Consider the following 15,732-nt stretch of genomic DNA (forward strand, 5'->3'; position numbering starts at 1 on the left):
TGATGAGATATCAAATACGTCGAGAGTAAGTTTTGGGTACTGCTCTCTTACTATAAATTTACTCCAAACCACAAGTACCAGATACTCTGACCGTATCTAATCTTCAACTTCAAAATAAAGTGCACTGATTCTTGCGATCTCATACTGCATCGTATATAAAGCATTTCAAGGCATTTTATTCAGCAATATTTGGCTCCAAGGTATCAATTGAGATGGCAGACGCTGCTTCAAAAAGAAAACAGGGCCCTGGGGGCGCCGAAGGCTCTGCATTTAAGAAGAGAAAGGTATGCATTTTATGAGAAAAATCTCTATCTCGTCCTGCTGTGTTTTTGTAGCGCCACCATATAAAGTCTTTTATACAGATTAAGGCTAACATCAAGGCTACTGAAATAGGAGGGCACCGCTGGAAGATGGAAGACACCGGCTCAAAAGGCAAAGTATGCTGATAGAGTGGAAATGGGCACCGCGCTTGACGTGGGCGATGAAGGCATCTGGGTCACCTACGCGAGGGGCATGAAGGGCAAAGCGGTCCGAGAATTCACAGCTATGTGTGAAGAGGTAGGCTATTTGCCTTTTTTTTTTTTTTTTTTTTTCTGGATGGAAGTATCATGTTTTGCTGCTTGATGGGTACTAATCAATGAATAGTATGGTGAAAAGATGTACGGCATCAAGCCACCAGTCGACGCATCAGAGGCACAGGCCCAGTCAGGAGATGAAACAGAAGACATCGAGGCGTCCATCCAGAAAGAGCTTGACGCAATGAAGGAGTCTCGAAAGCCCAAGGAGAGAAGGGTCTTCTCGCCAGTGTCAGTCGGGATCGAGTGTGTCTTCTTCATGAAGACGATGAAGCCGGTCGATCCGTACCAGCTGGTCCTTCAGATCTGCAGAGACGCGCAGGAGTGTCCCAGCCCAAAGGATCGTAAGTGCAAGTACATTAATCGGCTGACGCCTGTGATGGACACGGATAAGGCGACGGAGAAGGGGATTCAGCGGGTGGCGCGGAAGGTTCTCCCGTCGTTTTTTAGTTTGAATGAGGAAGAAAAGGAGGGAGGGGACGAAGAAGAAGGAGAAGGAGAAGGAGAAGGAGAGAAGAAACCGACGGAGGGATCAGATGAGAAGACCGAAGAGGCGGCTCGAGCGGCTGAGTCAGTGGCAGAAGCTCAGCAAGCTGAGGCGTCTTCTGCTTTTACTGTGAGTTTGATCTGGATTGAGAGAAGTTCTTCTTCTTAGACGTGATTGGTTGTGACTGACGTACGACTGAGCAGTACGCTATCCGACACACTATGAGGAATCACACCATTCTAAAATCAGAAGCAGTCATCAAGATGATTGCTGGTATGGTCAAGCCCGAGCACAAAGTCAATCTCAGAACCCCAGACAAGGTCATCCTCGTCGAGATATTCCAGGTATGTGGCGTCTTTCCCCCCCTATCCTCTCCATCCATTTGTTGGCCAAGGCGCGATCGGAATCAGGTAGAGTAAGGCTGACAATGCGAATGCTAGATGTTCTGTGGAATCTCTGTAGTCGATGGCAAGGAGTGGGAGGAGCTGAAGCGCTATAACATCAACGCGCTCTATGACATGACGGGCGAGCAGAAGAGTGGCAATCCGGGGAAGGCCACGAAAGAGGAGTAAACCAGATTCGAGTTGATCGACGGGGGTAGTCGCTGCTTGTTGCTTGGGCGTTGGCATCTTGGTTTCATTAGAAAAGAAGAGAAGCATTACATTGGACGAGCAAGGAGTATACGGTACAATTAGCTTTATATAACTTTCTTTTTTATTCATCCAAATTGTTACATCATATTGGCGGATGTGCCTCCTTTAATATACAAACGCAGAATCTCCCAAGATCTGATAGTTTCGGCTATCTAAAATCCATACCCATAAACACTTGGAAGAAGTCGTAGTCGAGCTTAGGACCTCTCTTCTTTGTCCCCTTCGCTCCCGCTATCCTCATCGCGCGGCAACTGGAAGCCCATAAGCCCCATTAGATTTCCCGCCGGACCAGCCATGCCGCCCTGGCTCTTGAAGCTCTCAAGCAAATTCTTAGCCAGGTTATAATCAATATCGACTTCCTCGTCGTCATTGTCGGAATCGTCAACTGAAGGGCCGCTCCATCCTTGCACTGGCTGCTCCTTCTCTTTGCCTTTCTTCTTTGAGCTTTCCTTTGGCTTTATAGCACGCGCAGTGGTTGGTGGGTCAAGATGAAGGGTGCCGTATTCCTTGAGCTCTGCTTCCATGCGAGAGGCTAGATCCTGTATATCTCTATCCTCTTCTGCGTCGCTGTCGTTATCGCTGTCATTATCGCTGTCAGAGTGGTCCTCTGTAACCTTGGTATTACTTGGTGCTCCTTTCTCAGAGATTGCTGTTGTGAATCCCATCATCTCTCTCATCATCCTAGAAAAGGCCTCCTCGTCAAAGTTCACCTCCTCGTCTTGGTCATCATCAACATCCTCTTCATCATCATCATTGTCAACATCCATGCTGTCAAGCTCAGCGCCGTCTAATCCTGCACTATCGTCATTGAGGAAAGCTTCAAAACGTGAGACGATCTTTCTCAGATTCTCCTGAGTCTGCGTCTCGCCAAAGCCGGATGCCCCCTTCGAAGATCCTTGAGCTTGTTTCCCCTCCAGTTCGCGCTCGAAATCTTCATAATTAATATCAAGCCATGAATCGTCGTCGTCTCGACCAGCGTGATCCCACAGCTTGATGTCGTCATCAGATGGCAAGACTGAGCTTCCATCTTCTTGGAGGTCTTCCAGCATAATGGCCATCTCACGGACGACCCTGCTCTTGCTATTCTCCGCATCCTTGGCAAGCATCTCAAAACCGCATGTGAGTTTCATGCCAGTCTCTAAGCGTTCAACTCTTTTCTGTTCTTCATTTGATGATATATTCTCATTTTTAGTATTTCGAAATATGGATTCCCATCTCGGCGGTGTGTCGAATCTTTGAGATTTAAGTTGAGCGTAAAGAGTCTTACTGAATCTCACGCTGGCCGTGACAAGGTCTTCTGGAGGGAATTGTAGTGGTGCCGATGAAGATAAGATAGGCTTTAGAGAGTTGGCGTCTCTCAGATAGAAGCTCTCAACAGCGGGAGCTATAGATTTTGGAAGGGCATGCAGAATGTAGGCTACTGCTCGGGGAATCGTGACTAGAGAATGGTGGATGGAGTTGGGTATTTGCTCGGGGTATTTATTCAGTCTATGAAACGCCTCAGAATCGATGGCAGGGAGATGAATAAGCGCGTCTGTGTTTGACCGTAGAAACGTAACGGCTTGCAAGAGCGACAGCTGTTCCTCTGCCTGGGAATGCATAGCAAGACCATCTTTGCTCTTGGAATTCAGAGGTATGAGAAAGATCTTTCCGAGGTGAATCCACACACGATAGCGATCAGTCTCCGGACTTAACCACTTGGGAAGGACGTTGGCGGCTTCTACCAAGAGAAACTCCCCATCAGAGTCTCCGGCTCTCACCCAAAGATCGGGATGGGCTTTGGATAGTTCACAAAGCATATAGACAATAAGCCACTCGTCTTCTATGGCATCTCCATAATCAGTAGTACCATGCAAAAATAGCAGTCCTAGAAGATACTTGTTAAAACTGAATCGAAGGCTTCAGCGGTATCGGGTTTCATGCACCATACTCACCATTTTGGCTCACAAATGAGAGCTCGAAGCCCTCGCGTTGCCAAATATAATCCTTCGTGAGGGACTGAACGAGCTCGTTCGCTGCTTTTCGGATAGTTTCAAGGCGAGGACGGGTTCTGCGAGCTTCAGTTTGCCGGCTGTCCATCACAAAAAGCATGTACTCGACAGTGTTTTCCGGTAGCTGCTCCACGGCGGCAGCCTCCGCCTCGCCGACGTTGCTGTCTGTAGACATGCTCGCTGTGATAAAAGTCACATGTGATTACTGGAAGTCGTCGGCATGGCGAAATGTTGAGACTTGCAACAGATGCAAGTTTGAGAAGTGTAAGTGTCACATCTTAGGCAGTTCTTTCCCAGAGAAGTGCCTAGTAGGCCTAGACGCCCCACGCTGTAAAACTCGCTGCACTTACACGGCCACTTGCTAAACAGCCACTCCTACAGCATTCTATTCTTATTGTTGGCATGTGTACTAAGGTATACCATAAAGATGCATTTAATGCTTCCTTCTTTCGAATTTTAATTTATTAAAGACGCATGAATTGTAATATTTCAGGTCGCTCGTAACTAGAGTTTCGTGGTGCCGTGATTTCATACACTCGATATCAGACGTGCAAAGTCCAGTATGTGCCTTAGTCATGCAGCCACTAGTTCACTGACCCCACGACGCGCCCGTCGCGGTCAACGCGCTATCAAAGGAACTGTTTAATGGAATCCGAGAAGCCAGTGCTGGCGTATCGCTTATCAGCCAGAGGGGCATGCAAGATGCCCATGACGATGATGGGATGTGACTCTGCTGATACCTCACAAATCTCGACAGCCACGCTCCTCTGACTGTCGCCAGCCCCTCCTCCATTACGCTTTTCCACACATATCGCTGCTCGTTACTCCGGCAGCCATGGCCCCACGCAAGCGATCACGAAGGGCACCAGGCCTGGAAGACGACGAAGATATTACCGACGTTGTTGAGGCCCAGGCATCATTAACGAACGATACACAGCCGGTAACTGCTTTGTTTACGTGCTGAAGCAAAATGGCATCTGGCTGACCCTGGCGGTGATAGAGAAAAAAAGTGCGGTATTCGGCGGAAGCTTCAGGCAGCAGAGCAGCAGGTGCAGAACAAGACGATGTCTCATCGAGCTCTGGGTCCGACAGTGAAAATGAGAATGGCGACGATGACGACGATAACGACCTCCCCGCGTCCCCTCCCCAGACTCAGTACGAACTGATGAGAGACAATGGCTTCCGACATCTCGAGAACACCGACTGGGACGACCAGCAAGCTACGCAAAAACTGAAGCGCCGCACCACGACGCAAACATTTGATAACATGGTTGCTGAGAGCGGAATCATCGAAAGCATTACATGTTTCAACTTCATGTGCCACGAGCGATTGCATGTGGAGCTTGGCCCTCTGATCAACTTCATCGTTGGAGAGAACGGCAGTGGCAAGAGTGCTGTTTTAACGGCCCTGACCCTGTGTTTTGGAGGCAAGGCTAGTGATACCAACAGAGGTGGTAGCTTAAAGTCGTTTGTTAAAGAGGGGCGTGAACATGGAAGTCTTGTTGTCAAGATCAAGAACGCTGGATCCGATGCCTACCAGCCCGATACATACGGTTCATCAATCACCATTGAGCGCCACTTTACCAAATCAGGCGCCAGTGGCTTCAAGATCAAGAACGATCAAGGCAAAGTTGTCTCAACCAAGAAGCAGGAAGTTGAGGAAATATCCGAATGGTATGCCCTGCAGATAGGGAATCCTCTCACGGTTCTCTCTCAGGATAATGCGAGACAATTTCTGAATGCCGCCAGCCCGGCACAGAAGTATAAGTACTTTGTTTCTGGCGTCCAACTCGAGCAACTGGACAATGATTATAAAATGTCTCAGGATACGTTAGATAAGACTCTTATTCTCCGCGATGATCTTGACGAGAAGATAGATGTTGTCAAGAAGGAGATGGACGATGCTCAGAGGCTTGCCGAAATAGCCCAGAAGAATCAAGGTCTTCGTGAGAAAGCAAGGCACTATAGGAACCAGCTTGTCTGGTCCCAAGTAGTCGAGCGAGAGAGAGAATTAGAACAGCGTAACGCTGATTTGGCCAGGCGAGATGAACAACTCATTGCTTTGGAAAGGGACACCGTGAAGATGTCAGGCAAACTTGATGAAGCTGACGAGAAGCTAGCTCGTGCTCAAGAAGCCCGAGAAGCTCTCAACAGTGAAGAAGAGACTTTCGAAGAGAAAATGGTGGCGGCAGAGACCGCATGGAATGATGCCAAGAGAAAACAGACAGAACTGCAGCGTGAAGAGCGAGATGCTCATATGCGACTCAAAACCCTGCGGACAGACATACAATCATGTGAAAACAAGATCAAAGAGGAAGAAAACCGTTTGGACGGATCGACCGGCTCAGCGCGGGCCCAGAAAGATCAAGAGCTTTCCGAGGCACAAGCGCAAGAGAAAAATATAAATGAGCAGATTGCTGAAGCCAAGGCTAAGACGCCGGCTTTCTATCAAAAGATTGAGCAAGCCAAAGAAACGTCTCGCAATGCAGATCGTATTGTGCAAGACAAACGTAAGGAGGTGGTTATAGCGCAAAAGGGCGTCAAGGATCTAGAGCAAAGTAGCGGTTCAGCATTTGATGGATACGACCAAGACCTTGTTAATCTCGCCAAACAAATTGAGAAGGATAGCGGTTTTGAAAGCAAACCGCTGGGCCCCCTTGGCACTCACATCACCCTCCGAAAGCCAGAGTGGTCTGGCCTTCTCGAGAAGACCCTCGGCGAGACTTTGAACGCATTTGTTGTGAAGAGCAAAAGAGATCACTCAAGATTATCAAATATCATCCAGCGGTTGGGTTTGAGAAGGCAGCCACCCATCTATATTGCTTATGGGAGCTCAATTGATACTAGGGCTCAGGAGCCAGATGCCCAGTTCGATACCATTCTCAGAGTGTTAGAATTCGACAATGATCTCATTCGGACACAACTTGTCATCAATCACCAGATTGAAAAGATCATTCTAATCAAGGAGCGCTTAGAAGCGGAGCGAGTCATGATTGATAACGATGGTCCCCCTCGAAACGTGACGGCGTGCCTTTGTTTCCATGACGGCAAAGGGAAGCGTGGTCATGGCCTAAGAATTACTAATCGATCTGGAAACATCGGCGCCGCCCCTGTTACGCCATCTGGCTTGCGGCCTCGTATGCGCTCAGACTCGGCCGAGCGATTGCTTGTGCAAAAGGAGAACCTCAGACAGCTAGGTTTGGAGGTAAAGGAACTCATGGCCGAGGAACGTCAGGCACGTCAGCGACTAAAAGACTATGAATCGGAGCTTGCATCGCACCAGAGTGCAGTCAAGACACTAGAAAGCGAGTATCGCCGAATCCAAGCGGATATCCAGAGGATATCACTCGACCTGGATGCTTTTGAGGGCGTTGATGGACGGCTGGTTGCACTACGGGAAGAACGAGAAGCAAAGCGCACCGAAGAGGAACAACTCGGCCTGCAGTATGGTAACCTGAGACTTGAAAAGCGAGATCTGAGCCAAAAAGCAGAACTGGCCAAGGCACGTCTCGACGCGGAAAAAGATGTGCGTAAGGATCACCAAAGTCGCGTCGCGAAAGCGGACGATAAGGTCAAGAAGTACGAGGCAATGCGGAAAATTCAGCTCGCTGAAAAGAATGCCGCCTTTGAGAGGCTAGATATTGAGCGAAATGAAAGAAGACGAGCAGAGGCCAGGCGCGATCAGAAAGTCGCAGAGGTAGCCGATTTTATCCAGCAAGCTCAACAAGCATCACCAAATCGTGTTCACATCCCTGAGGATGAAACGTATGAAAGTTTGGAGATAAAATACCAGAGGGTTTGTGAACAACTTGCGCAGCGAGAAGCTCGGCAAGGGGCCACAGATCAGCAAATTTATGACCGAGCCATTGAGGCTAAAACGAGATATGATGATGTTATGAAGAAGACGAGGGACGTTGATGAAACCATCTCAAGCTTGAAGCAAGCAATCGAGCACCGACTTCACCTGTGGCGACAGTTCCAGAGGCAGATTAGCGCTCGAATACGCATCCAGTTTAGCTACCTTCTCAGCGAGCGTGGATTCAGAGGCAAGATAGATCTCGATCACAGGGCTAGACGTGTCAACATCCAGATTGAGCCCGACAAGACTCGGAAACACTCTTCAGGACGCAACACCAAGACACTGTCCGGAGGTGAGAAGTCGTTCTCATCGATTTGTATGCTTCTTTCTGTATGGGAAGCCATTGGTTCACCGATTCGATGCTTGGATGAGTTTGACGTCTTCATGGACAATGTGAATCGAGCAATCAGTACAAATATGCTGGTAGGTCATTTCTGGTGATTCATAGAAACGAGTAGGATGGAAGCTAATTTAACACATAGGTGGATGCCGCTCGTCGATCAGTGTCTCGACAGTATATTTTGATTACGCCGAATGCCATTGAAGGCCGAGCCAAACTTGATAAAGACGTCAAGATTATCCGGTCAGTTTCATTAGACATTCTCTTTCCTACTAATATCCAAGTTCCACTACTGATTGATTCTCACCTCTACAGTCTGACTGATCCCCGCCAACGAACTCTCATCTAAAATCACATCTACTTTTTGTGAACCAGGCGCCGTACTCGAAGGAAAATTAGCGAGGAGCATTAACTAGGAGTTTGCGCATTGATGCCAGGACGCCATTCATTTGTGGGCGGACCAGAAGAAAATATACATATAGTAGACAATGGTATATACATAAAGGCTGATAATAGTGTACATGACGTTTTGCGATTTTTTTTTTTTTTTTTTTTTTTGTTCTGTAGAAGACAACAGGTCAAGGCTGTGGGAGACAACATATATCGCCTTATATCATCAGACAGGAACCCCTTTGCTTCTCAGGACATTGATACCCGCATTGAGAGTGAAGCCAGCCCACTGTCCCATAGATGCTATGGTTCCACCAACAGACTGGACCTCCTCCAGCCTTCTATCCAGAAACTTTCTAGTCTCCAAAAAGGAAGGTGATGTGTCATTGGTCATGAACAGCTCGCTGGAGCTGTAGACCATGGAGAGGGCTGCCCGCTTGGTATACCATGAAGGGTCGACAGCCTTGTCGCCGGCCAGGAACCAGATATCGTCTGACAAAGTAGCCAGCTCTGCTAGCGACGTAGGCAGATGGCTTGGCTGAGCCATGATGGCTAGGGCCTATGTAGATTGTTAATACAGTATCTCCATCAGCGAATTGCGACTCAACCGAGCCCGAGATAAATAAACAGACCTCTTGCCATCTGTGTATAGTCTCCCTGTTGCCCATCAGCCGCTCCCACGTCAAGGCGGCGACTTTGTCATTGACGCTTGCCAGGGACGCATCTTTCAGCAGCTCCTGGCTTTTCTCAGCCAGTCTCTCTCGCTGCATGACGAGGTGGTAGTGTATCAGGCTGAACTGGCCATCGGGCAGGATGCTGGAGCTGATGTCTGGGTATCCGGCATCGCGGGCGCCGAGACCAATGGCGCGCAGAGAGAAGCCATGCTCGGGGATGTGCTTGTAGGCAGCGGCTAGTATAGACCTGTCGACGGTGCCGAAGGGTCCCGGCGGAGGAGGGTGGTCGTAAGAGTGGTAGCAGCTCTTTTGGCAGATGCGGGATGAGGACGTCGGCGTCGAGTGGCGGGCAATTGGGCGGCGTGCCGATCTCGCCAGACGGGCCGCGGTCCTGGACAGAGAAGGCGAGGACATGGTGGCCGGATATGTGACTCTCAGACTGCGCCGCTGCAGCTGTGACGGATGCTGGCTGCTGATAATGCGTTGTCGTCTTGCGCCACGAGGGGTCTGCAAATTCGAAGCTCTGGATCAGCCCGGAGAGTGGATCCCGGCGGGAGCCTCTAAGCTAGGCCAAGGTACGGCGAACTTTGCGGGCCGGTGATGCGCCAGATCAAAGACACTCGCACTCTCTTCTACCTTGTCAACTGTTGCCAACGCAGCATGCGCTGTATAACTACTGCAACTTGGATACGGCGTTGCTGCTGGCTGACTTGTATGTAGCAGTGATGCGGCATCAGTATGTCAAATCGTTCGACCTCGTTAGTCAGCCCTGTGGCTCCAATTGGCTCGGCGTCTGCACTGATGTGTGCTTGCCCATGCTGGAACCCTGTCTGGGATCCTAGCATTGCATCATACATAGACTCATGCATGCATCTTAAGAGGACAACTCAACAAACTGCTGCTGGGCTTCAAAGGCGGATCCTGGCAGACGACTTGCGTTCCTCCAATCGGGCACAACAGCTGGCATAGGCCCGTTGGACAGCCAATCCCAGTGCTGAGGGCCGGGACACGCTCCGTACATGTATACCAAGTGGCAGGATTGTTTTCTGTGCTCCTGATGCTGGCCCCGTCAATACGAGCCAGGCCCCCAGCGCCATACTTGCATACCTACCCAGTCGCAGCAGCAGCAGATGGGAGGATCCGGTGCCTGCTCTGCCGGGCATGTATGTACGTACGTCCTTGCTAGACATGTATTTGTATGCTCATCACACGAGCTTTTTGGCGGCACCCGGCCAGGCACAGCAAAGCTGTCAGAAGTCCATGGAGTCCATGCACCTTGCTGGCCATCACTCACATGGCATGGGCCATTGAGATGCGCGGAGCCTCAGCTCCTGGAGAGGCTGGCCCTCACCGATCTTCTCGGGTAAGGCACCTTAGCATGAGGTTAGTGCTTGGGCGGAACTCGATGCGATCCACTTCCACTTCCGGGCTCTGCTGCTGCTTCCGCTGTGCAGTAGCACGAAATGTGTGTGTGTCTAGCGGTTCTGCGGTAGATACTACTACATGTACTTGATTGAAGTGACTGCCTTGGGCACTCGCTGCAAGCAGTCGATATCTGTGGCATCGAATTGCTTCTGCTGCTCTTCTTGCCCAGCTCACACGTGCTGGCAGACCCCAATTGGAGCTTGGTCCCTACAGCGGCATAGCTTTGCAAGCCTTTCTGGCTCCTTGGCTTCTCCGCCTTCGCTCTCTTCCCTCTTCCCTCTCCCTCCATTCCATTGCAGGCACCGTCCGTCGCCCATCCCCCACGGAGTAGTAGTGCTGCTACGACTCGAAACCTAGAGGCATCACACCGGCCCAGCGCAACCTTAAGACCCTCCAATAGGATCCTCCCCGTGACCCCGGCCTCGCATCATCCGGAGCCAGAAAAAAATTCAAATCCCCAAAATACTCCAAGGCTGGCGTGAGGAGCTTCCCCCTTGACGCACGCAAGACAAGGAGCACTTTTGTGACCGCTGCCTCTCCTTCGCCTCGGAACCGAACGGCGCCATCATCGACGAGCATTTTTTCCCGGCTTCAATCCACGCTAAAACCCACGTACGTCCCTCGTCACTGTTGGTGGCCACCATCACCTTCGCCAGCATCCAGTACCAGCGCCGCAAGCTCTCCCCGTTCCCACTGCAGACTGGACGCAATGAGCGACGTGCATGCAGCTGCTGCCACCACATGCTGCGCGAACTTCCCTCCGGACCCGACCCCCCTGCAAATCATCACTCTGCTTGGCTGTTTTAGATTTTGCTCTTGTTTTTTCTCGTGCTGTTTTCTTGCTGGATGCTCCTGCTCGGCCCCATGAGCTCAAACGCAGCTTACGCGGTTAGTGGTATTCGCACTCGCACTACCTACTGCTAGTAGCAGTACCTTACCTTAGCCTTGTACGGGCTCTATGCTGCATCCAGCACCCGCTCTGACCATCCCTCCCAAGTACCTGCCAGTACCTCCGGCCTTGCCAAAGCCACTTGAAACTGCGCTGTAGGTGCGCCGTGCTGCTACTTTGCCGCCTTACCCATTTATGCCTTTACCTACCTACTAGGTAGGCACCTAGTCGCACTGCCCTCCCGTACCTGCGTTACCTGACTGCCGGTATTCCATGGGTTAGCAGGACTGGGCACCTTGTTGGTTCTGGCGCGAGAGAACGGGAACTTTGATCGGCGCTGTTTGGAAGCTAGTAGTACCTGCTGCTACTGCTGCCTACTGCCATGCAGTGTGCTGCTAGCATGGCATGGCACCTGCGAGCCTCTCGCTGGGCCTCTCCGGGCCTCTCTGTAGACCCAAGGTATTCGGTACACGTAGGTACTCCCCGGTTTGCGGTCCTCGTAGTCGCTGCGACAGCCTGCCTCTGCACCCACCCCACGTCGCCTTCAGCCTCTCTGCACGCTCATTCGCCGCCTGCTCCCCTCCCACCAGTGCGCGCGTTCTTTTTCCCCTTCTCACCACCAGGCTTGACAGCATGCCATGCGCCTCCATTGTGCTACCCCCTCCCTCTAATTGCCCAATTGCGACCTGCTGGTACTGCAGCCCGTTCCATGCGAGATCCGTCCTGTGCTGTTGCTGACTGCTGTGCCGTGGCTTGCCCTCTCTCCAGAAGTCGCCCATAATCCTGCCGTCGTCGCGACCTGGCTCGAGCTGCCCTCCAATCTGTTGAGACACCCGCTTTGCCTCTGACTGCACGCGCGACAAGGCTCAAGGCACAAGGCACAGAGCCTTTCTCCTCCTTTGTATCGCATAAACCGCCATGGGTACGTCTTCTCTTCCATTTCATTCTGTCTCTCGCGCTTTGTCCACCTCAACCTCTGTCTCTGCGTCCATCTGCAGCCAATTCGGCTCTCGAGTTTTGCACCCAGCATATTGCTCCCAGAGTCATTGTTTCTGGCCGACAAGACGCGTGCTGCGGCGCCAACTCATCCTCTCTCGCCGAGCAGTCCTGCCTTGACTTTTTCTCCTCCCCTTCCACTCATTCTTTCTTCCTTTGAAGCCGCCCTCTTCCGCAGAAGAGAGAGAGAAAGAGAGAGAGGGAAGCAGAGTCGCCTTTTTACTTCATCCACCGTGATACCACTTTGGATGTAACTTATTGCGCCGTTGCCGGCCGATACGTCCTCCTGGGCGCTTCTCTTCGACTCACCTCTCTCTGTACACTGCATTATCATTGACCCCCCTTACTTGCATGTCCTCCCGCCTTGCTACTCCGCCGGCCTCTCATCTCTATACACCCCACCACTACCTGGGTACATGACTGTTATTCTATTTCAATCAAGCCTGCCTTGTCCATCCATCTCCTTTGGCACAATTTCACACAATTTTCCTTTACTTCGCAGGAGGGCTCGTTCAGCGCCAGTTTTCTAACATTTTCTTTTTAGCTGACTCCGGCGATAACTACCGACCAGTAAGTTTCACCTCATTTGCTTGACCTCTGATTTTCCATCTACTACACGCGCATTCGCCATACCCGCCTTGGTGCTCTTGGGCTTGACGTGGAGGAGCAAATTCTACAACGCCACCCCGCAGAGGCCACCTTGTTCACTACGTTGTAACCCGTGGAGACGTCACTGGCATGTATCAAACATATCATGCGAGGCTGTCCTTGAACTGCGAGGCCGTCTACTCAATTGCTCGGCTCATGGCGGATGACTGGCTCAGTCTAGATGCGTTGTGCCTCTCTGCGGGATTCTCTATACTCTGCTATGGGGAAAGAGAGAGAGAGAGAGAGAGAGAGAGAGAGAGAGGGAAATGACCAACCGCCATAACAAGTGCCACTTTAGGCAACTCGTGGCTCAACTGCATCCATCCATCCAACCCGGCCCTTACCGTCATCACCTCTCACATACTTCTGCTGAAACGATACTGAGATGACATATGCTGATCAATCCACAGCGTGAGAGGTCTCGATCACCTCGACGACGTTCTAGGAGTCCAGGCCGACAGTCTCGTCGGCGGTCCTACTCGCCTCGCAGCAGATCAAATAGTCGAGACGACTATCGACGGGGCCGTGATCGCTCCCCAATGACTGGATCAGGACAGGCGCCCGCCGGTGGCAACACTGGCAATTACGGGGGACAGGCACCCCATCGATCTTACGAAGACCGGGCCGCTGCCCGAGAACAGATGATGAGCAACATCCGCGAGACCTCGCAGCAGGACCGCCGAGTCTATGTCGGCAACCTCTCCTACGATGTCAAGTGGCACCACCTCAAGGATTTCATGAGACAGGGTAAGAACGGGATTCTATCAACGTGGACAAGGTCGCAGACGGATACTGACGTAAAACTATCTCGACATAGCTGGAGAGGTACTCTTTGCCGATGTATTATTACTTCCAAATGGAATGTCGAAGGTGGGCTTCATCGCGTAGCTTTGGTTGGCTTTCTTTTGTAGTCTTCTTCCCTTTCTGGTTTTGATGGAATGGTTGGGTTGACGGGTTGGGACGATGTCCTGGGCATAATTGTAGGGATGCGGGTAAGTTTCCTCTCTTACAGTCTCATGTCTATTTCCTGTGGCTAACTCGTGTATTACAGAATTGTGGAATATGCTACAAGGGAGCAAGCGCAGCAGGCGGTTGCTCAGCTCAGCAATCAGAACCTGATGGGTCGCCTTGTTTACGTTCGAGAGGTTGGTCAACACCTTATTCTAGCCCAAGGCAAAGAGATACTGACCTGAACGTTTTTCTCCAGGACCGCGAGGCCGAGCCTCGATTCATCGGTGCCACCGGTGCCAGCCGTGGCGGATTCGGTGGTGGTGGTGGTGGCGGCATGCCCGGATTTAATCATGGGTATGCAGGCGGTCCTCCTGGTGGTGGAGGCGGCGGCGGCGGCGGTGGCGGCCGTCAAATTTACGTTGCCAACGTTTGTTTACTCTGTTCCAAATTTCCATCAGGGGATGCCATCAACTAATCCTCCTTTAGCTCCCATATACCGTCGGTTGGCAGGATCTAAAAGACCTCTTCCGACAAGCAGGCAAGTAACCGCTGTTTCATCGAGAGGTACAACTTTCCATACAGTTCCTCGTTACTAACTCCTTACTGCAGCCCGAATCGGCGGAGTGATGCGTGCCGATGTGCATCTCGGAGCTGATGGTAGACCCAAGGGCTCCGGAATTGTCGTTTTTGAGAATCCCGAGGACGCACGAAACGCCATCCAACAGTTCAACGGCTACGACTGGCAAGGTCGTCTACTTGAAGTTCGCGAAGATCGCTTTGCCGGCGGCGGCGGCATGGGCTTCGGCGGTCGTGGAGGATACGGTGGTGGAATGCGCGGTGGCTTTGGCGGCCGTGGAGGCTTCGGTTTTGGTGGCGGCCGTGGAGGCTTCGGCTTCGGCGGACGTGGGGGTTTCGGCGGTGGCGCCCCTGGAGGTGGCCCTGGAGGCGGCCCTGGAGGCGGTCCTCCCGGTGGAAGTTTTGATGCTTCTGCCGCGCCGGCAGTTGCCCCGAATCCCTTCACCGACAATGCAGCTGCAGGAACGGAACGAAGTGAGATCATTTATGTTCGAAATGTAAGTTTTGAGCGACCCTCTTAGAGTCTATCAGTTGGCTCTTACTATGCAAGGCGGTGACTAACTTGCATGCAATAGCTGCCATGGTCAACCAGCAACGACGATCTGGTTGAATTGTTCACCACAATTGGCAAGGTCGAACAAGCAGAGATTCAATATGAGCCCAGCGGCAGATCTCGAGGCAGCGGTGTTGTCCGTTTTGACTCAGTTGAAACCGCCGAGACGGCAATCGCAAAGTTCCAGGGCTATCAGTATGGTGGCCGACCGTTGCACCTGAGCTTCGTCAAATATCTGAACCAACCTGGCGGCGACAGCATGGAAACCGATCCTCACGCTGGACTGACACAAGACCAGATCATGTAATTCATTTTCGGTCTGAGGCACCCAAAACTTGGCCCACTGTTGCTTGGGATATGGCTCTTGGCCATTGCCTCGGTTGGACTCTGTTCTTTGACAGCTTTTTTCTCTTTTCTTTTTTTCTGTTTTCTTTTTCATTATGAGTTACTTCTGTTTTTGTTTTCCATTGCGTTCGCATATTCGTCTAGGACTACTAAAAATTGATTTGCGGGAAGCTACATCCAAAATCGTGGGAGACTTTATTTTACTCAACATCACGGGGAATCCTTTCACGCTGCAGGCCATAGCCTAGGCTTCAGCTGTCCGGATTTGAATGTCACTTATGGAAGATGGGGAAAAGGGGAACTTGATTTGTTTTCTGACGTATAAAGTCTGGAAAGGAGATGAGGCGAAACGTTTGCTATTGACTTGCTTATTTTGTTTT

The 15,732-nt window shown here is 51.2% G+C and overlaps 5 protein-coding genes across 5 annotated transcripts; 3 read left to right on the forward strand and 2 right to left on the reverse strand.

Annotated features, from left to right (window-relative positions):
• The first annotated feature begins 67 nt into the window (after nucleotides 1-67).
• TrAFT101_003290 (uncharacterized protein) lies at nucleotides 68-1,816 on the forward strand. Its single transcript, XM_024899377.2, has 5 exons — nucleotides 68-284; nucleotides 394-558; nucleotides 646-1,191; nucleotides 1,266-1,406; nucleotides 1,503-1,816. The coding sequence occupies exons 1-5, from the start codon at nucleotides 213-215 to the stop codon at nucleotides 1,632-1,634; spliced, it is 1,056 nt and encodes a 351-aa protein (XP_024764425.2). The 5' UTR covers nucleotides 68-212; the 3' UTR covers nucleotides 1,635-1,816.
• TrAFT101_003291 (uncharacterized protein) lies at nucleotides 1,805-3,959 on the reverse strand. Its single transcript, XM_066126840.1, has 2 exons — nucleotides 3,641-3,959; nucleotides 1,805-3,582 (listed from the first exon to the last, which is right to left on the reverse strand). Exons 1-2 carry the CDS (start codon nucleotides 3,879-3,881, stop codon nucleotides 1,913-1,915), a joined length of 1,911 nt encoding a protein of 636 aa, XP_065982947.1. The 5' UTR covers nucleotides 3,882-3,959; the 3' UTR covers nucleotides 1,805-1,912.
• Nucleotides 3,960-4,337: 378 nt separating this feature from the next.
• TrAFT101_003292 (uncharacterized protein) lies at nucleotides 4,338-8,425 on the forward strand. Its single transcript, XM_024901771.2, has 4 exons — nucleotides 4,338-4,646; nucleotides 4,707-7,988; nucleotides 8,048-8,148; nucleotides 8,221-8,425. Exons 1-4 carry the CDS (start codon nucleotides 4,542-4,544, stop codon nucleotides 8,252-8,254), a joined length of 3,522 nt encoding a protein of 1,173 aa, XP_024764427.1. The 5' UTR covers nucleotides 4,338-4,541; the 3' UTR covers nucleotides 8,255-8,425.
• On the reverse strand, nucleotides 8,304-9,963 carry TrAFT101_003293 (uncharacterized protein). Its single transcript, XM_024906208.2, has 2 exons — nucleotides 8,928-9,963; nucleotides 8,304-8,854 (listed from the first exon to the last, which is right to left on the reverse strand). The coding sequence occupies exons 1-2, from the start codon at nucleotides 9,381-9,383 to the stop codon at nucleotides 8,522-8,524; spliced, it is 789 nt and encodes a 262-aa protein (XP_024764428.1). The 5' UTR covers nucleotides 9,384-9,963; the 3' UTR covers nucleotides 8,304-8,521.
• A 2,238-nt stretch (nucleotides 9,964-12,201) lies between these two features.
• TrAFT101_003294 (uncharacterized protein) lies at nucleotides 12,202-15,314 on the forward strand (the record flags this gene model as incomplete). Its single annotated transcript, XM_066126841.1, has 10 exons — nucleotides 12,202-12,205; nucleotides 12,824-12,849; nucleotides 13,338-13,674; nucleotides 13,745-13,767; nucleotides 13,912-13,919; nucleotides 13,979-14,072; nucleotides 14,135-14,305; nucleotides 14,365-14,416; nucleotides 14,488-14,951; nucleotides 15,030-15,314. The coding sequence occupies 10 exons, from the start codon at nucleotides 12,202-12,204 to the stop codon at nucleotides 15,312-15,314; spliced, it is 1,464 nt and encodes a 487-aa protein (XP_065982948.1).
• Nucleotides 15,315-15,732: the final 418 nt, after the last annotated feature.

The sequence above is a fragment of the Trichoderma asperellum genome, chromosome 2, assembly GCF_020647865.1.
Source record: "Trichoderma asperellum chromosome 2, complete sequence".
Lineage (NCBI taxonomy): Eukaryota > Fungi > Ascomycota > Sordariomycetes > Hypocreales > Hypocreaceae > Trichoderma > Trichoderma asperellum.